General features: G+C 42.5%; 1 protein-coding gene across 1 annotated transcript in view; it reads left to right on the forward strand.

Annotated features, from left to right (window-relative positions):
* COL22A1 (collagen type XXII alpha 1 chain) overlaps positions 1-20,680 on the forward strand; it is a 239,637-nt gene that overhangs the window by 60,436 nt on the left and 158,521 nt on the right. Inside the window, exon 4 of the mRNA XM_030012461.2 lies at positions 10,953-11,027. Within this exon, the coding sequence (XP_029868321.1) occupies positions 10,953-11,027 (75 nt within the window). The remainder of the gene's footprint in view (positions 1-10,952; positions 11,028-20,680) is intronic.

Below are 20,680 nucleotides of genomic sequence, written 5' to 3' on the forward strand. Positions count from 1 at the left end.
TAAATTAACATTTTCAATCTTCTCAGGATTTGCTTTTTAAAAATCAGTTATAAACCCTAACTGGGCACCTCACCATTTTGACAGCACACAGATTAGGAGACTCTATGCTGTTGTCACTGTGTTGTGGCACATGGGAGGATAATGGACAGACTGCCTTGTACCTCCATCCAGCAGTGGGAACTGATGGCTTCGGCAGCTTTGTAGCTGTACCGCTCCGTTGGGCTCATTTGGGGAATGTGCCTTTCATGAATGCCGAGTGCAAGTGAGATTGATGGGGTTTTATAGCAAAAATATTGTAATGTTCCTATTCAGTGAGAGCCAACCTACCGAAGCTTCGCATTCAGTTTATTTTTAATCTCAGTTGTTTCAATTACAGGAATAACACAGAATTACTACTTTAAAAACCAAATGAAAAAAAAAAAATCCTCTCTTGTGTCAATAGCTTTTTGCAACATTTGAGTCCATCTTAAAACCAGCCATTGCTATAAGAGGTTTAGCATTTTTTTCGCTACTGTTGCTACCATCTCCCTGTTGTGAAATTTGCTGCGGGCAAAATTTTGCTTCCATACGACTTGTTTAACAGCACATGAAAAGAGATAAGACAGATCCACTTCTGTTAGTTGGAGATGCTTCTCCTCCTATTTCTACATCAACACTTGCACATGTAGTATTGATCCTTACAAGTTTTTAAAGGAGTATAAAGCACAGGTGTTTCAGTTCAGCTTTTCTTACGGATGATAGAAGTCTCATTTGTTCATTACATTGATAGATATTGGAATTGATCCATATCCAATGGTGCAAAATCCAGGAGGAGAAAAGCCTTATTTGATAAAACTTCATGAGTGTGAAGGTGAGCGAGAACAATGGAATTTTCGGCTGCTTGGCAGTTCCACAGCCGTGAGACGGTCAGCAGATTAGACAGTCTCGCTGGAATGCTTTCTGTTGCTATCCACAGCCTATTCATCCTCATCTACATCCCTAGAGAGACACTATGTGCTGATCTCTTCTTCCTGCACTTCGGGGATCCTCACTTTGGTAGGTGGTGTAGCTTTGTCTTCCCACAGCCAGGTGAGTAGTACCTTTAATCCTTGTTCTTCACCTGAGACGAGACAAACGGGAAACTTTCTCAGCCATGCAGCACCCTGCTCTCTTTAGCCTATGAAGTACAGGCAGCGAATGCAGCTAAAATTATCCCAAGGAGCTCAGTAGCTGGGTCAGGAGTGACATGGTCCATCGGTGCCCATAGAGCAGCCACTGGGAAAGGGCTTGTCGCTGTGGCTGCTGGCTCCTGGAGGATGTGCTCCAACTCAACTCCATACCGTCGTCCTGTTGAATATTTTATGGGTCATCAGCATGAAGACATTTTCATGGCAATTTATCTGCTAAGGCAATGATTGGCCGCTCAGGAGAAACCCTGCGGTTCACTGGGATCAAGCACACTTTGCACGGTGAAGCTTCACCTCTTTCCCAAGATGGGAGAACCAGAGAGAAAGGGGTGGACTCATGCCCCAGGGTAGCAATCAGCTCACAGCCTGGGTGGAAAGCACTGCAGCTGCTAATTGCTTTCCTCAAAACCTTGTGCTGTTTGCCGACAAGCTCCTTGGCACACAGTCTATGTATTTGTTTAGGGGCAGACACAAGAAAATTAGCTTGGAAGTGCTGAGGCCTGATGCTATATTCATAGTTCCCATAGTGTCATTTATTCCCTGTGGGAGCACGTGCAAATTAATTCTGTATGCTGCTCACTTAAATGGTGCTAATTACATCAGTCCTCTTGACAATATGTCTGCTGTCAGCCGTCCAACGAGTTTCTTGCATTTTTGGGGGTGTGTTAGAGAAGGAGAGGCTATCAGTTAATCCTGCAGTGTAGGTATCTCTCGGAAAGATGAGTCCTCACCAGGATTCAGGAGCTTCTCTAGGAAATTTTAAAGGACATTTGAGGATGGGCTAAGGGTTAGAGTATGGGATCAACCTAGACATAGGGCTGTTGGGCTGTTCAGCATTCCCTGTCTTGGTGGGGTTCTGTAGTTGTCACTTCATGTGTGATGTTGGGGTGTGAGTACCTGTAGTAGGATAGTCCTTTTTGGAATCAAGATCCAGAGCACGGGACAGGCAGAAATGAGAAATATAAAAGGCAGTGGACGGTGACAAAAGGAGAAGAGAGAAAAGCTTGGATCCAGGGTGAGAGGGTGGCATAAATGCATAGCGCAGCCTGCCACATTGTGGGGAAAACAATATTTTTCACATTTATGTGAACAATTCCTGTGTAAGTGAGGCAGGACAGGAAGCAAAGTGTAGGAAAAGAATTTAACAATTTTTTTCTTTTTTCACCTTCAAAAGGACTTCAAGTGTTTTGCAAATGCCAGAACTCCCTGTATTTCCCCTGTCCCTACTTAAATATGATAACAACATTTCTTGGCTGTGCACTCAAACCCTTTCCCACTTTCTTGTTTGAACTGAATGCATTTACAAATTGGTGACCTGTGACCATAAAATGAATTTAGCATTTTTGCCCAAGAGGCTCCTTTTGATCTTTATTACAGAGCTCTTAGCAAAGGATGATATTTACAGGCTTTACCTAAACTAGTAACCGTAAACGTGGCCAGAAGCATTCCTGGACAGTGTAATGCACTCATCTGCACCGGTGTCTGGCACATTTTGGCCCAGGCAAGCTAACACTCTGTCGGAACATTTCTAGGGCCCAGATGGGTACTTATAGCATGCCAGGGAGAGTTCATGGTCAGCAGCTGCCTTGTTTTGGAGGCTGAGACCATTTGTTAGCATAGACATGGTCTTGAACATGCCTTGGCCTCAGTGCCCAGGAATGCACCCAACCATGCTTGTTTTAATTGGATGGATGTAACTGTGGTGCCTTTGATAGATGTCTAACTTGGGAACCATGTGTCCTTAGGTTCCCCCTGTAAGCAATAGGAAGGGAGTAGCTTTTTCGGGGGTAAATCAGGGCACCTAAATTGGGTTTCTGCTCTGAGTTGCCCTCTGAAGGAGCCTTGCTTCTCTGTTCCTGTAGAAGGAGCCAAAGAAGAGCATCCTCTTGCCTGGGACCTTAAATGTATGTTGCATGAATGGTCTCTGGGGTATAATACTTAGCAGTAGTTTTGCTTGCCCTCTGTGTGGAATATAACATCTACTGACCAGTGCCGGGCACCGAATGTGTGGTTACTCAAAGAATCACAATTTCTGGCTGCTGTGCTGATAAAGAGGGGGGAGCCCTGCGAATGCTGATATCTACACTCCCACTGCAGTCACTTGGGACCTTCTCCGCAGCCAGGGGAGTCTGGAGAGTAATTCAGCTGGGTGTTGGTGCATTTTTAGAATAATGTTTCAGTGGAAAAATGTGACAGCCTTGGGATATTATGAGGAGCAGGGTGGGCCGTAGCTGTGTTTGCTCAGTCTATAAGCTGTGTTGTGGGGAGGGTTTGTAATTCCCTTTCTATTTCATCGTGAGAATTTATGAGGCCCATCGCTGTGGTGACAGAGTGCCTTGGTGTGCAAATATGGAACCCTCATCCATAATCAATGTAGGCATTATTTGAAGGGAAAAAGGCGGAATCCACCTTGGCTGCAGCGGCCGTGAACAAGTGATTTTCCTGGCACTGATGGACTTTAAACTTCACAGTGTGAAGATACAGTGTGATTTCAGAAAGGAAGTGAGAATTGCATAAGGCATTAAACTGCAAGGTGGAATCATATAATTGCTGTGATGCTCTGTTTTACCTACACCTTGCTACAAATTGTAATGTTAGTATAGAAGCAATTGCAGTATCATTACACTGTCAGTGCCACCACTGTAGCTGAAAAATAAGCCAGTTTTTTCCTTATGAATTTGTTTGCAAGGGTGGGTGGCACTTTAAGGTTCAGTTCATTCGCTGGGAAAGAATATCTGACAATGAACATTTGCAAAAAGTATTTAGTGAATATGGGCAGAGCGTGGAGGTACTCTTTTAAAAGAAGAAGTATTTTTAAAAGAGTGGGAAAAAAACCCCTTAAATGTTGAGGCTTCATAATGGTCCATGTACAATGTTTTATAAAAGAAAAAAAAGGACAAATAAAGGTAGTGCTATATATAGGAGTCACTTTTGTCATCAGCTGACTGCAGGGAGTTAAGTGTGCTGGAAGAACTGCTGCACAGCGAACAATCTAAGTAATTGAAGAGCAGAGCTAATGGGGTCTGAGAAAGCTCCTCTGAGAAACTACCTTCATGAAACCTCCTTAACTTTAAGAAAAAAAATTTCTCACCAGGCCCTTCCCCTTTAAGTGTAGGCTTCAATGGGAAAATTTGTTTCAGTGTAGAAAAAATTTGCAATATTAACTGCACGAAAAAAGAAGCTTGCTCTGTACAGGTGTCCCTCCTACCCCCCCCAAATCCCCCAAATCTCTCTTTCTTGCAAGGTTATTATTGTTTAGCTCTGAAAAGTACACACAGTTCAGTGTTCATCTTTGGACAGTGTTTAAAGGATAGTTATTCCTTGCAAATATTTTAAAGTCTGGTCTAAAGTTTTAGGAGACAGCTTTTAATGAGGCCTGCATTTGCCAGACTATTTCCTTATCCGTGGACAGGAGTTATGGTGGTCTAAAGAGCAGATGAGAACTGAAATGTTTAGGTCGGGAATATCACGCTTTTTGAGAGAAAGTGGAGACTTTCTGTTGTGGGAACGGAATAATGGTGGAGATGCAGAGAGTAGCTGAATGTCTGGCAATGCACTGGGTGCTGCTGAGATTCTGGAATCCTAAAATTCTCACTTTGGAAAAAAAAAAGAAACATGGTAATAAATAACGTTTGCTTTAACCTTCTTGTGTTTCTAGTCTCACCTCTCTACTTTATTCTTGTGTAACTTGACAGCTACACGTGTTCAGCATTCATTATACACAAGTCCCTGGAGGAGCCCTTGGCAGCTGAGGGCTTACTTATTCTTGAAAGAATAAAAATGAAAATGAAGAAACTGTCTCAGCAAAGTCCTAAGGACAAAAGGGTGGAGGGCTGGCAACTGGGGTTTGTGTTTAGCACTTTACAGGGAAGATTTCTCAATAGAAAGCCCTGAGGGGCAGCGGGATCACACCGTTCCTGGCCAGGGATTGCTATAACAGACACGATGCCGTGACTTTAACCAAACTTTCCAAGTGAGGGAGTTGCCTTCAAAAGGGTATTTTAGGAGACAGCTACTCAGATCGGACTCATGGAGAAGGCAGTTCTCCCAATAATTTTGCTCTTCCTACGGTACATCTAGAAATGGAGATTCGTAGATTTGTGGGGTGAGGGGGGAACACCACGGTCCATCAGCGTGAGCTCCTGCGGCACTGCGGGCTGTGCGGTTCCCCCGCGCGTTACCTGCCCCGTTGGGTCTGGCTGAGTTACTGCTCAGCCCCGAGGCAGATGTATGCACAGGCTGGATCTCCCTCAGCGGAGGGAGAGCCTCATGTCCCCCTCATATAAGCCTGTCCAGAGGTGGAAAAAGGAACTGTCAGAAAGGAAGAAGTGCCTTATGGTTTCAATCTGTCTCGCTTCAGTTTCAAGGGAGACTTTGACAGATTTAATAGCCCACTACAGTGCAAAGTCATTGCTCTGTTTGTATGTTTATAGACCCTAAATGAATCTTGTGTGTCAAACTAGCGCTTTTCCCTTTGCCTTTACTGTTGCCTTTACCTTTCCTTTTCCTCTTTTCCTTTTCCTCTCTCTCATCTCCTCTCTCTCTAATTTACCCTTCCTTCCTTCCTTCCTTCCTTCCTTCCTTCCTTCCTTCCTTCCTTCCTCCCCCCTCCCCCTTGTTCTCTCTGCTCTTTTCTGTTTTGCTTTTGCTTTTCCCCTTTTTTCTATCCCTTTTCCTTGACTTTCTTTTGAAATGGCTTGGAGGCAAAGAGATGTAAACTATCAGATCATTCACATTGTTCTTTTCCAAACTCACAGCCCTATTATTACGGTTTCACGACAATATGTTATTAATATTAATTTAATGCTAGTGAAAGTTCCTGAGCTGACATGCTCTTCTGACATGTCTCTTATAGTGCATATACTCTGTAAGACGTATTGTCTCTTTTAATTTTAAAATATTTGACAGCTTTGGGATTTTTTTGTGGGGAATATTCTAAAGGATGATATGTAAAAGTGAGGCTTAAATCACTCATTATCATCAAACAGATCTCAGTATGATTTGCTTACAAAAAAGGATGTTATCTGCAGTTAGATCACTTTCAGAAAACTACGTTGTACTTCCTTGAACAAGAAGCTCATACAAACCAAGTCAGCTTGTTCAGTGCTAAATAGGATTCAGAGGAGGATTTTGCGGTCATATCCCCTCTGGATGACATCCCATCCCTCAGGCGTGTCAACCACACCACTCAGCTTGGTGTCGTCTGCAAGCTTCCATACATAGAGCTTCGTAGTACAACACTAATTATGGGACTTTGAAATGATGATAATGTATCGCTATTAAAAAATGAAAAATGATTCATATGTATAGCTATAGAACAGTTTGCCTGATCTCACTCACAAAAAAAATAATTGACGTCGAAGCCAGTGAATAAAGTATTACAGAATGGGAATTATTATGTATCCTTATTCAAGGATTATAATTTTAGGAGAAAGAGGTCATCTCTAACAAAACTAATTTCTTTCTGTGGAGAGTTAGTTTGGTTGATATGGTAACTACCTAGATATAATACATTTGTTCTTAGGCATTGTTATTGCGTATTGAATGACATTTGCATTAAAAAGTCACACTCTACAATGGATTAAGAGCTGACTGATCTCATGTAGCAGGTGTCAGTGGAAAGTCATCATTTCTAGTGCAACTGTAAAGGGGTTATATAGCAGTTCTGGTGCTATTAAAAAATTCCATGGACATAAATGCAAAATCTTTGCTGACAAAATTTGTAGATAAAGCAAAGGATTGACAGAATATTACATAAAGTTGAGGACAAGGAAGCAGTTTTAAACAATATGTATTTAAAAGCAACTGCAAGCTCATATAGATTTGAATGACAGGGCCAGAGAGGACGTAACAAGGACCGGTGGCTGAAAGTCAGTTCTGTCTTCTCTTTTGCAAATCTGTAAATGTTTACAAATTTGTAGAGATGTAGCTCCAGTGCAGATTTTATTACTCTTACTGCCATTTGTGGTGGGTGCTCATCGCTTCAAATCCTCCAAGCACCGCGAGTGTTTGCTCAAAGTTTGGCCTGGCTGTAGCAGAAAGAATAGGCCTAAACACTCTTCTTCGGTATCAAAATGTTCACCTATATCAGGGATCTCACAGAAATGCTCCGCAGGAGAGGAACAGATTTGTCTTGCCTTTCCTATCAATGCACCCCTTGGTGTAGCAATGAAACCTGGTTGCTGGTTGGGACCAACTGATGTGCTGTCAGGCTGGCACGCTGCTCCTTTGGACACAAGTAGCCACGCTGCTAACTTGGATGGTAAAGCACTAACCTCTTTTGTGCCTCTGTGAATTATTCTGTAGCTGGAAAGTGAGCATTGCAACCGTTTTCTTTCCCTTGTGGACTATTTATGCTTGTGCCTTAGATGCAGACAGAAAGGGAGAAGCCAAAAGGAGCACAGGACATTTGTAAAATGAAGGCCAAAGTGAGGCCACAGTACCTTAAGACACAATAAGAGATTTAAAGGACAGAGCTGGAAGAAGAGAATAATATTATTAACATTGGTATTTCTATTTTTTGTGGCAAGACAGTTCTGCACCAAGGCCAAGCGCATGAGTTTGCTCTATAGTCCTGGTTCCAAAATAGGAGCTAAAACCAGGAAGATTTCGCTAGCTTATACTTCCCTGCTAGAAAGCCATGGTTCTTTCTAATTGGACCTGGTGGAGGGTGTGTGATATCATTAAAGATTGGAGTGATAATTTATATATCTATAATTCAGACATTACCTCCCTGTTGCATGAAGAGGTACACTGCCGTGTCTGAGATGTTTTATTCTTGTCTGTGTACCTCTCAGGAGTCCTGGGCGGCAGAAGTGAATGACATTTTTGTGATTTTATTCATGCCTTCCATTTGTTTACTCTTTATTTGGGGAAATTTTGCTCATTTCGATTTCTTATGTTCCTTACTTTACTGCATAGCCATACATCTTCCAGTTCTGAGACTAGGGCTCAGAAGTGCTGTTTACTGCACTGACTCAGTGCCTGTAACCAAAAGAGCATTCGTTGTTAGCAAAGCCAAAATTTAAAGGATCAGTATAACATCTGCACAGGGCTTCTGACACTTCTAAGCAAACCTTTTGTCAGTACAGCTTAGTTTTGAATGGGAATAGAGGTGGCCTAACTTTGGCTCCTGCAAGTCTTAATGGTTTAAAAATTGTTCAACTCTTAAAGTTCACCTAGCAGAGGAGAGCTTCCCTATTGTGTTGGGAAGTTGTGCAGACTTCTGATGGAGGGGAAACTACCACATGTTTTCACACGTTTAATGTTAAGACATAAGTGAGTTTGAGTGATGTATCCTGGCTTTCAAACCACCAGGCATCAGGGAGCAAAAGAGACCTCTGGCTAAAATTTACACAAAGTCACCCTGTGCATCAATCAGTATTGGTTCCTGGTGCGGTGAAAAAACAAAGTGACTACTCTGAATTTTATCTGTAGAAGCAGCAGCCCTAAAGATGGTCCAAAGAAAATATGAAATGCCCTGGCTAACACACACTTGCATGAGTAATCAGTCTCTGGCCTCCCCCACTGCTGCAGTAAAGGGATGCCTGAATGTGTTTGACTGCTTTTGATTGCTGTGTTGGCTGTTGGGGCTTCTGGCAATGGCTTTTACAGTCCCCTTTCTTTCCACCGAGCTGAGAGTGCCTCATCTGCAGCTGATAATCTGGACTGTAAATTCATTAGCACAATAAAGCAGGAAAAATTTCTGATTTCATTGCTAGGCTTAACCAAACATTGTGGAATATTGGTTTTTTTACTGAGTCAGGAAGCAGGAGGAGAGATACAGAGCATGCTGGCCATGTCCTCAGAAAAGTAATGTTTATCTCATGATTTTGGATGTAGCTTCACAAACAATTCAAGGTAGACCTGCTGTAGAAGGTCTTCAGAGAGGCCTGTGAGATTGTGCCCCATTGGTGAGGGTGTTACCCGGGCTTGGTCACCTTCAGCTCCTGGCTCCCCATCCCTTAGGGAGCAATTGGCCCTTGCTGCTCCTTTACGAGCACATCAATTAATGATACTGAAGGAATAAAGTACTGAACACCAGGTGGAGATGATGCTAAATACCATATGCATCAAGATGAGTATTGCAACCGCAGAGAATACGTGTATCATCATGTGTGCAACTGGGCAAATGAAGGAATGGGACTTGGCTGTCCTCACCTGGTTGTTCTTTAAATCAGAGAAAGGACATAAATGTGGGGCTGTGCAAGAAGTGAGAAGTCAGGGGTTCATTTTTATATTCTCATTAAACTGATTCCATCTGTCCTGGTTTCAGCTGGAATAGAGTTAATTGTCTTCCTAGTAGCTGGTATAGTGTTATGTTTTGGATTTAGTACCAGAAGAATGTTGATAACACACTGATGTTTTCAGTTGTTGCTGAGTAGTGTTTATACCAAGTCAAGGATTTTTCAGCTTCTCATGCCCAGCCAGCAAGAAGGCTGGAGGGGCACAAGCAGTTGAGAGGGGACACAGCCAGGACAGCTGACCCAAACTGTCCAAAGGGGTATTCCATACCATGGGACGTCATGCCTAGTATATAAACTGGGGGGAGTTGGCCTGGGGGGATCGCTGCTGGGCAACTAACTGGGCATCGGTTGGTGAGTGGTGAGTAATTGCATTGTGCATCACTTGTTTTGTATATTCCAATCCTTTTATTATTATTATTGCAATTTTATTATTGTTATTATCATTATTACTTTCTTCCTTTCTGCTCTATTAAAGTGTTCTTAACCCACGAGTTTTACTTTTTTTCCGCGATTCTCTCCCCCATCCCACTGGGTGAGCTGCTGCGTGGGGCTTAGTTGCTGGCTGGGGTTAAACCATGACACTTGAGCTATGTGTCCCCGTTGTTTACAAGTGTGCAATTACCTATTGATCTGGGAAAACAAAGCATGAATAAATGTTGCTTCAAAGATATGGCAGGAGAGACGCGGATAGGTAGGCAGTTCTCTGCAGAAAAGCATTTACCTGCAATTGTGTTGACACTAATTGGAAGCATGAGAAATGGCTGACAAAGGTTGGGTATTCTCATTACATTTTTGGAACCTGTGTGTAGGGGTAAATATTCTTCAAAGTTTTAGTCATATTTAACTCTGCTTTCTGCTTGAACAAACTCAAGGAGCAGACACATAAATAGTCATGGTCCTGGAGGAGCGTTAACAGGGGAATCACACGTAATACAGTAAGACATGGGAGAGTGGGCACTTTTTTGTCTCTGACACTGGCCTGTGATGGGACCTTGGTGTGACTAAAGTCCCTTCATTGTTCTGTGCTCTGGATTCCCTTTCCTATCTTAGCACTTTAGGTTTGAGTTTTTTCTGAGTAGGAGCTGTCCTTTCTGAAAAGTTTGGGCAGCACCCCAATGTCAGCTGGGCCGTCAGAACTTCCAACCAATCTGAGAGTGGAATCATATTCTATCTTTTCTTAAGTTTTTGTGACTTTCATGCAGATTTACAGACCGGTGAAAGAGGAAAACCCAGAGTGATGTCCTACCTAGCCCAAGGAAAGGCTCAGGGTGTCTATTCTGTTCGGCTTCTTGGCTGGCCAGTCAGCAAAAAGTGGCTCAAAACCAGATGTTGTGTATTGGGTCTCTTACCCAGCATGTGGTTAGGGGATAGGATAGAGGAAGGGTATTTAGGACATGCAGAGGCTGGGAGCAGAATTATTGCTGTGGGACTACGTGCAAGAGTTGGACAAACCCCGGGAGATCAACCTTTATTAGTTCTATAGCTTCTAAAATGATGTGTTTACTTGTGATAATTTTGTACTGGTTCTTTGGCTTTTCAGATGTCCTGTGTCCAAATGTCCACGTGGAAGGAGATCGATTCAAACACACCAGTGGGGGGACTGATGAGATTCCAGGTAAAGAGACACACTTTTCTGCTGTACATCTGGGAATTCAAATAGTATAATTGTATGTTTCTACTGTGATGCTCTGATTCACTACACGTTTCCTAGTTGGCATTTGCTTAATCCAACACACATTCAGTGGTGGAGAAGTATATTAGAAACTGCGGGGCTGGAAAAGAGTTATCTGTTGACAGTCAACAGCAAATTAATCGTGAGCTTTCTTTTGATATGACAGCAAATTAAAAAAACCAGCGAAGCTTAGTGTAGTAGATAGAGGACTGCAATAAGTCTTGGAGATTACTTTTTTTTTTACCACTCCACGTTTGGTGAGTTTTAATGTCCATTTATTTGATCTGTGATTGTTGTGGGACAGCCAAGCACAATGGTAATTACCACTGAAGAAATGCTTATATATGTGTACGTAAGAAAAAAAAAAAGATAAAAAGTTTCAAAAAGAACCATCTTTTCTGAAACGCCAGTGAAAGATCAAGAGGAAAGCCAGTCTGGTTATATCTCTGCATTTCTGTGAGTTCTGCTATATCTTTCCAGCCAGCTGAAGGACTTAATCTGTCAGATATATGCGTGGGCTGTGCCTCTTTTCAGCCCCCCAAGACTGTTTGAGCTGTTGGCAGAGAAAATCTGCCCATCAAGGATGTACTGGGAATATCTGTGACTGACCCAAGAACATAAGTCACTGCAGTGGGAGGCCAGAGGCTCTTCTGCAACTTGATTATGAGTAGAAATGGTCAAGGTTTGACAGCTCTGCTACTCGCTCAGAGTTTTTTCATTGGGGGATTTTCACTGCCTGCACAAAATATCAGTTCCAACTGTGCTGTCTGTAGGCAGCTTATTTTGGCTGCAGTCTGATTACATCTATGCCTGTGATAATGCTGGGTGATAACATCGTTTCTGGTCATTAGACCCAAACTCATAATCCCCAAACACCCATTTTCAACTGCTGTCTGTTTCTGGGTCTTGCATTAACCTGTTCTGACAGTCCTCCTGTCGCTGGGCTGTGCAAACAGTAGAGCTATTCCGTAAATAGCCCTCCTGATTCTGAATGAACCGATTTGCAGTGGAAGCTACTGCTCAAAATGAGTAGGAAGATTGTGTCCCTCCTCAGATGTTCATCTTCTATATGATCCTTTCCAGAAGAATGGAGCTGCAAAAGGCTGTCTATGTCTAGTTCATGTTTATCTGAATTTTAATTCAAGTGCTAATTAATAGATTCTATGCTTTTATCTGACTTCAAAAATATGTGTAAAGGACAGGAATCCCACTTCAGGTGTGGTGCAAAAGTTTTGAGTAGAGTGAGGTGTAGATGCATATATGCGTTTATATATGTATATACGTATACTTACGCTCTTCTGTAAAGTTTTTGACTTATTTTTCCTTTTATCTTCAAATCCCACTTCCCTCCTAGAAAGTAAGTCAATATTCAGCATTTTAACTTAAAAGATGACTTGCTGTCTTAGATCTGTAGACTTAGGTCTGTAGACCCTTCAGGTTGGAAGGGTCCTATGGAAATCATCTGGTCCAACCTGCTACTCAAAGCAGGGTCTACTTTGAAGTTAGGTCCACTTTGAAGTTTGAACAGGTTGTTCAGGGCCTCATACAGTTAGTTTCGAGTATCTCCAAAGATGGACATTCCACAGGTCCTCTGGGCAACTGTTCCAGTTTGATCGCTATCACACTGAGTATTTTTTTTCCCTAATATCTAAACAGAATTTCATTTATTACAACATGTCTGTTCCCCTGGTTGGACTGATAGCATACGGCTGTCATTTATTTGACGTAGGGAACCTCTCTTCACTGTAAAGTGTAAACATTCACCGTGCCATGCAGTGACTTAATAACAGGATTGTTGCAGTATTTAATTAAAGTGACATCTCTGGCCCCTGTCCACCAATACGAGAGGATTTGTAGAAGGTTCCTGATTGCTCCTATATAGTGAGACAACAACCATTTCTTTCTCTTCCTGTTCCTGGTGGTTAGGAAAATGTATGCCTCTTCTGTGGAAAAAAATGAATGGATATTCTGAGTCTGCTAAGGGTCATTGTGCTGCAGGAGATGGATCAGTATAGGACCAAAATGCTGTTCCACTCCTTATGTACTCTTTACATACTCTACAGCATTTTCTGAAGACTCTGGGTTCCTGGGTCCAGTTCCAACAGAAAATCATTGCCTTCTCCCAGCTAAAGTAACTGGAAAATTGCTCTTGGCTTAGTGTGCTGTGTTTCCTCTTCCAAAAGGCTATGTTGTGCTGTTAGTTGTTGCTGAAAGGCTTTTGTATTCTGCCCCAAAGAGGAGTGCACTTCAGTTTTGAGGAGCAGCCTGCCTCTTGCTCCCTCACACTTGTGAGAGCAGTTCAGCTCTGGGTTTTCTGTGGATTGACCGGTGACAGCACCGAGGGGGAGACTGTTCCTCTGCTACCCAAGTCCTCATATGTTCAAGGATTTGAAGTTAACACTCTTGTGTCAGGTGCTCCACTTGGAAGCTTAATGACAACCAAAATTGATCCTTGCCCAGCAAGTTCCTCACACAGAACTTCATAGGTACATCTTGCACAAGCTGGGAAGTTGCAGTAAATCTCATTTTGGGGACAGGGAAGACTGTATTAAAAGGCTTCTCAGATTAAACACCTCTTCCCTCTCTCAGACAGGGACAAGACATCAGAACCGAAGGTAAGAGGGACCGAAGCCTTTCTGGGGATTTTTTTTTCTTATATTTTCATTGGGTGAAATGCACCAGCAGATGGCACAGGCAATTGTTTCACACAGAGCGTCACCAAAGCCAGCCCTTTCTTGTATACCCTACCTGCAGACAAGTTATAGCATGACCTGCTACCTTTAAGTCTGTGTCTGCAGTTAAGTGAATGTGAATTGAGTCACTCTGGATTAGTAGAAGTAAAAATAGAAGCTAAATCATAAAATGAGCTATAAAACTTTGGGAGGTGAAGGGGACCAGTGGTGTGACTGAGAGGTGGAAGATGCGTGGGATTTTGTTAGGCTGAGAGTAGGGGTGAGGGTAGGGAGGATGGCTCCCTGCATAATCAAATTAATAACTGCATCAAAAAACACATTATAAGCTGGAGGAGAGCCAACAGACTAAACTGATATTTTCCTTTTAAAAGACAGGTGATTTTTTTTCTTTAGACAAACAGAACTAAGTAAATCTCATCTATCTGGACTTCAGCAAGCATTTGTTGGACTACTGTATTGAAAGTCACTGCTAAAGTGAAAAGGAATAGAGACTAATAAATGTGTAAGTGAGCCAGAAACTGGCTAGCAGGAGATAATGATGAAGTTTCTAGGAAAGGGAATAACAAGCCAGAAGACAGACAGTGGTAGACCTCCTCAGGGTCCAGTTTTAGGTCTAATATTCTCTGTGAGTTTCCACTATATAGACTGGGATCAGAATATCCTTGAAGGAGGAACTGGTTGGCCTCAAAAACCTTGGAGGTTTTCCAACTGACTTGGCAGTATTAGTTTAAAAGGCCTGTTGTGGTACGTATGGATCAATAACAGGACTTTGTGCTATAAAGTCATACTCTGGAAACTGATAGTGTCTTCGTCAGCAGATGTTTGTAAGTCACAGTGCTGTACAGCTGGGGAAAAAGGCAGAGGTCATTACTGGACAAGGTAAAGTAGGTCTTGTAGAGAGATAGGGAAGAATTCATGAGAGTGGACAGGGCTTTGGTTACAGCTTATCGAGAAAAAAAGTGTGCTCAGACCTCCTTAGCTCAGGAAAGATGGATTCAGCCTTGAGGAGCTATTAGTGTGTTCAGGAACCAGAGAGACTATTTTCAAACAGGAGATTAAAAAACTGGGTTTGCTTAATCTTGCAGTGTGCAGGTGGAAAGGGGAAATACTATTGCTTTCTGCAAATAGATCAGGGGAATAGCGGGAGGGAGATAGGGGAATCACTCAAGCCAAAGGACAAAGAGTATAAGAAGAAATGGGTATCAACTGTTTAAGAGATACATTCAAGACATTAGAAGAAGGTTTCAAACTGTCAGAGATATGAAGTAGTGGAACAAGTGGCAGAGCAGTAGTAATGGAGACAAATAAACAGCGACGGATAGTCATGAGTCCTCTCATAGCAGAGGATTGTACTCTATGACCCTCTGGTATCATAGCATTTAAATAAAAAATCACTAGTTGTAGCATTCAGTAAGGGCTGCCACAGTGAAGTAGGATCGCATGAGGTAAGAATATATGGGCAGCTTTACTACTGATACAAATTTTGGCAGTGAAGTGAAGCAGCATCTGCTTAACAGTTCATAACACGTAAATTCAGAATATAAATGTTGCTGCATGCATTAGAAATCACACAGGGAATTTTGAAAGAAAGCAAGAAATCTGGTTAGAATACCAGGATAAACACTGTTTCTCTTCCAGAAAGTCTGATATTTTAAAGCAATGCTTAATGATACTTTAAACAAAGTTCGTACAGCATCCTTGTGGGTACCATGGGGTTTTTTTATCAAGTAGAGAAATGAAGACAAAAGAGGGTTTAACTCATCTGCCCTGAAGTATTCAAAATAAAACCCCAGCTGTAATACTTAAGACCTCTTATATTGCTGAATCGTCATTTTGGTTCCATCAGCATTTAACAAAGGATCATGGCCCACTATTAATCATGACCAGGCAGGAAAACACAATGATAACATTTTGCACCCTGAAGATGTGCCCTTTGTGTATTTTTATGAACCATTATATTGTGTCAAAACAACACATAAAAGTTATTGAAAATGAATTATACTTCTTGAGGTTTTAAAACTTCACATTTGAATTATTTGTATTTTAAACCAGACCTGCAGGGCATGGGATTTGGTTGCAGAAATCTGGATGATCCGTAGAATTAAAAACGGGCTGAGCTCTAGTCCTCAACATTATCTGTCAGAGGAGATAATACTCCTCAACAGATACTGACTGCTGTTTTCAGAGGGAACCTGCCACAGAAGTAAAGGAAGACCTGCAATGATTTCCATAAGTGCTAAGAGAAGTTAACCTGGGGGAGGGATGCTTCCAACCACTATATCACATTATACATCCCATACAAGCCACACTGGATCGTGTTAATGGGGCAAGGAGGGAACATAAAAGCCCTGACTCTAACTCCTAAGTAGTCGAAAAGACTGTGTGTATGAAGAACAGCAGAAATTGCATTATGGGTTGTACCACAGATTGACCTCAGCCTCTAACTTTCTTCCCCATCTCCGAAACCTCCAAGTGCAAATGAGCAAAATGCCAGTGTATTTATGACCTCTGTGTTTTTCTGTAGCTCTATAAAGGATGTTTGGGCATTTTACGATAGAGGCACTGGTTGTAAAACTAGTACCCTACAATTAGAGACTGCAGTGGCCGGGTTTAACTGTCAGCATGTCTCCAGCGTCCTGCGGTTTGCAGTACAGCGTTCGCATTCCAGAGATGCCGGTGACTCACTAGCTAATTACAATATCCCTGGGACTATTTATATTTGCCCACTAAAACACGTGGTAGCAGGAGGAAATTGGAGTGTCCAGGCTGTTGAACCTGCAGAACGAGCACATTAGACCGATGTCCTCCCGGGGACAAAAGTGTTTTTGTGGTGCCTCTGTGATGGGCATTTTGCCCTCCCTTTGCACTTGGCAGTCTGTATTGTCCCTCTCACAGTCTCCTTGGGAAGCCCCTGAGAGGCAAGTGGAAAATCCATAAATAGCTGCAGAGATTTGTAACGGATCACTGTCTTCAGACAGTAGATGCACAGACACAGTGGTCACCAGCAGAGACTGCACATACGCAGTGATGGTGAAGCTGGCTATTCGTGTGGACACCAGCTACTCTTCTTTCCATCCTCAGTGTTAAACGTGTGTAGGCAGGACTGGATGCAGCTATAATGTTGATGGGAGATGGGGCAGAAGAACGAAGCTTTGCTGTGCCATGGCACAGGCACTTTGCTGTCATGTTTTTCAGTGACCCATCACTAGGCAATGATAATGGGGATAGGGCGAAGGGCTTCTTATTTCCTCCTCCCTGACCCCGCTTGCCCTAGGAAGTCCCCCATAATAAAGAGTAATTAGCACTGACTTCAGTGCTAATGATGTTCTCCGTTCTCTAAGGACCTGGAGAACTGAATTTGAAACGGCGTTCCTGAGACACATACATCTGGCTATAGTTGCTGTATATCCATGAGAAGTAAAAAGGGAAAATAGCAGCTGACCTGTACCTGTAGTCCCAAGAGTCATTTCAGTCTCCTGTGAGCTGGAGAAAATGGCTGGACTTGTGCTGTGGGGTGGATTTGTTCTCTGGGCTGGCGGGTGGGACCTTCAGTGCAGGTGACCTTACGAGTCCCTTTTAGCTTTGCTTTCTAGGAGTCTGTGTACTGTGCAATAGCTAATCTCAACATTATAGCCTAGATCATTGCACTTAAAAGATCTTTGAAGTTTTTCAGAGGTTGCCAAATGATTCACCTGTGTTCAAGGACATTTTAGTACCCAGTAACTCCCAAGAAAACGAGGTCAAGCAGTCATATGTGACTTCTAATTGTAGCCACTGCAGTCCTATGGGCTAGCTCTAATCTGTGCATTAGATGTGCGGCGTGGCATGCCCGGTGTCCAGATCCCTCAGTTATCCAGCATGGGCACCTGTGGTAGTTTCTTTTCGGCCTACGTACCAGGGAATTTCCTTTCTACAGAAACTAAAGGATTGGGAAATGAAAGTGTACAGTCACCCCAACAGAGGGTAGGGTGCCACCAAAACGCGCATCTGGATTAGGAGCCTGGAAACACTGAAGCATCCTGCAGAGTACGCATAAACACGCTGTCACCAGCAGAGCTGGGTTGAGGCATTCCTTGAATTAAAAGCCTATCTTTTAAATGAATCTTTTTCCTGGTATGGTCAGAGATGTAGCTATTACCCAACATCCTGGATCTCAGTGGACTTCTGGCACTGCGAATGACCTGACCAGCGCTAGGTATCAGATCTGTGTTGGAGCAGGTGGCCTGGCTGAGCTGGCTCAATGACAGCATGAAACATGGAGAACAAATGCTGAAATTACTTTAGAGTCTGCTCCTGCAGGAAGAAAACTGGTAACAGCTGAGTGGTCCCTATAAAAGACTTCCTTGGTCTGAATTCCAGCAGTGACAAATTCTGACTTCTGCATTCACATAAAAAACTTAACAAGGGTTAACCGTGCACAGGAATGTGCACATGAAGTATTCAGATCTACCTGCATATAAAAAAAAAATAATAATCTATCCCTAAAGGCTTTTATTTTTTAAACTAGTAGTATTTGCTTTCTCCCAGAAGTAAAAAAAAGGATTTTTCCAGCACAAACCAGGATTTTTTCTTATTCCAGTGCATTTGAGGTTGATGAAAAAGAAAGAAATACAATTTTTGACTCTTCATAGCCCGAGAAGCAGCCAGTCCTTTGGCTATAAAAGACTGATAGATTGGCTAACCATGAGGTACTTCCAGATATTTCTTTGTCCAAATATTTCAGATTAATTCTACTTTAGAAAGAGATTGCTGCAAAAGAGGGGCCTGGAGAAACCATGCCGTAGATTCTTCACCAGTGCAAGCTTTTTGGCCGTTGCGCACACATGAGGGGAAGAAGGCACATACACAGTTTCAATAAACTCCTCCTAACACTTGGAGTTAAATCAGTCTGTCTGATGTGAATGGTCCCTGATGACAGCTGTGGCCAGGTTTTGGTGCACCTGAAGGTCTAATCTGTCCTACACTGATCATTTGGCATAAAGTAACCACCACAAGTCTCTTAGAGAGCAGTCCCTACCTGCTTTCGTATCAGGCCTTGCTCATAGCACCTAAAATTAATGGGAATATTTTTATTTTTGTGAATAACACCTTGATGGGGTTTTTCCTATAGTGCAGATAGTAGCATTACAAGGAGAATCTAACAGGTTATGTCTTAGTAAGGTGTTTTTCCTCAAATACCTCTTCTTACCTTAAAAATAATCCTAGCCTCTTGTACGAGCAAGGAGTAAGCACTGTTGCTAGTTATGCTGACTTCATCAGTCCTGCTACTCTGCTCTCACAAACGGTTATCCGCTGTCATTTTTCTCAGCTATATGCATAGAGAGTTCTTGGGTGCTACCAGCAAAACCCTTATTCAAAGAAATGTAGAGTCCTCCCCTCCCCACTGCTATCCCAAGTGATGAGTTTGCAGTTATGCCATTTTACGGCTTTCCAGAGGGACACAGAGCACCTTAGGGCCTTGAGGAACTCAAAAGAGAACTTCAAAATAGAGGAACTAATTAAAATCAGAACCTAATACAAATGGTCCTGGTAAGTTCAGCTGGTGCAAGCCTATCTGGCATACAAGGACATCAAAGGAATAATGAACCTCTGTTTAATCTTGTAAATCACTGGAGCAGGAAAGGAGCTGAAAGAGGGCCCATGGCACTAAGCCAAATGTCTATCACTGAGAAAATGGAGAATGACTTCAACACAGAAAAGCCTTCAGTAATGAGGCAAAGATTTCAGTGTCAAAAACAGCTTTCAGTGTCGTTCAATATGCCACTTGCAACTGTCCAAAAACTGACAGGCAAATGGGTAAGAGTAGACTGATGTAGATAAACAGAACAATGCATCAAATAAAGTGGTGTGTTATTAACATGAGATCAGGTGTTGAAAGCTGCTGCCTCAGAGGCAGCCACTGTGGACATGTATTTATTTCCTGTTTTTACAACAGGCTGGGAGTTAGATTACAACAGCCCTTTCCACCAGGTGGGATGGCTATAACTGTGTATTCATTTATTTGCTTGCGGTTTTGACCTCTCTCTCTCTTTCTTTCATACTGTCTCTTTGAACTAATTTTCTTACTGGTTTTATATCCCTTCTGTCTTTCCTGAAGTGTTACCTTTCCTGTGTAAGGGTACCAAGTGCTGTATCTGTCCCCTCTGTTTTTGACTGAAGCTTTAGGCTGATGTTTCTGAAACAGAGTGGCCCATAGTTCAACCCAATGACCGCCTCCTCACCTGCATCACCGCCTCACGATGCTTGCTTCTTTACGAGGTATAAGTTTGCGATATACCTCAAGCAATGCTCTTGCTTCTGATAATCCCAAATGTGGATTTGTGCTCGAGCTGAGATCAAGCTCTTTCTGTGATCTGCATGAGACTTGTGGTGCTGCTTTGCAGGCACCAAGAAAAAGTAGAAATTCTGTCTTCCAAGTGTCGTGATGCAGAGGAAGCAAACCGGGATCAGTACACCAACAGCCTGAGTGGTGGCATCATGTACTGGGGGTAAACCGGGTTTATTATTATTATAAATTTGAGACCATCTAAAGGGTCCTCTAAGCCACTTTATGGAGTACCTACCTTCCAGCAAGGTAGTAGGCTTGCTGGAAGATACCTTATTCATACTGCTGTAAGAGCTGTTCTGTGCGCTTCAACAAAGCCTCATTATTAGCTTAAGCTCTTAGCTGCTCTCCTTGCTGAAGTCTGGTGGATCTGGTGAGAAGGAAGTCAGACCAGCATGAAGTGCTGCTTAAATCCCAACCGTAACATCTGTGGGAAAAAAGGGCAATTGGTTAATAGCAAGAACCTCTTTAAAACACTCTTGAGGCCCTTTAATCTATAGGCTTTGGAAAATTTTATAGTTCCAAAATTCCCTTGCAAGCTGCTTGTAAAATATAGCAAATTAATTTTTTTAATGACT

The sequence above is a fragment of the Aquila chrysaetos genome, chromosome 4 (genome assembly GCF_900496995.4).
Source record: "Aquila chrysaetos chrysaetos chromosome 4, bAquChr1.4, whole genome shotgun sequence".
Taxonomy (NCBI): domain Eukaryota; kingdom Metazoa; phylum Chordata; class Aves; order Accipitriformes; family Accipitridae; genus Aquila; species Aquila chrysaetos.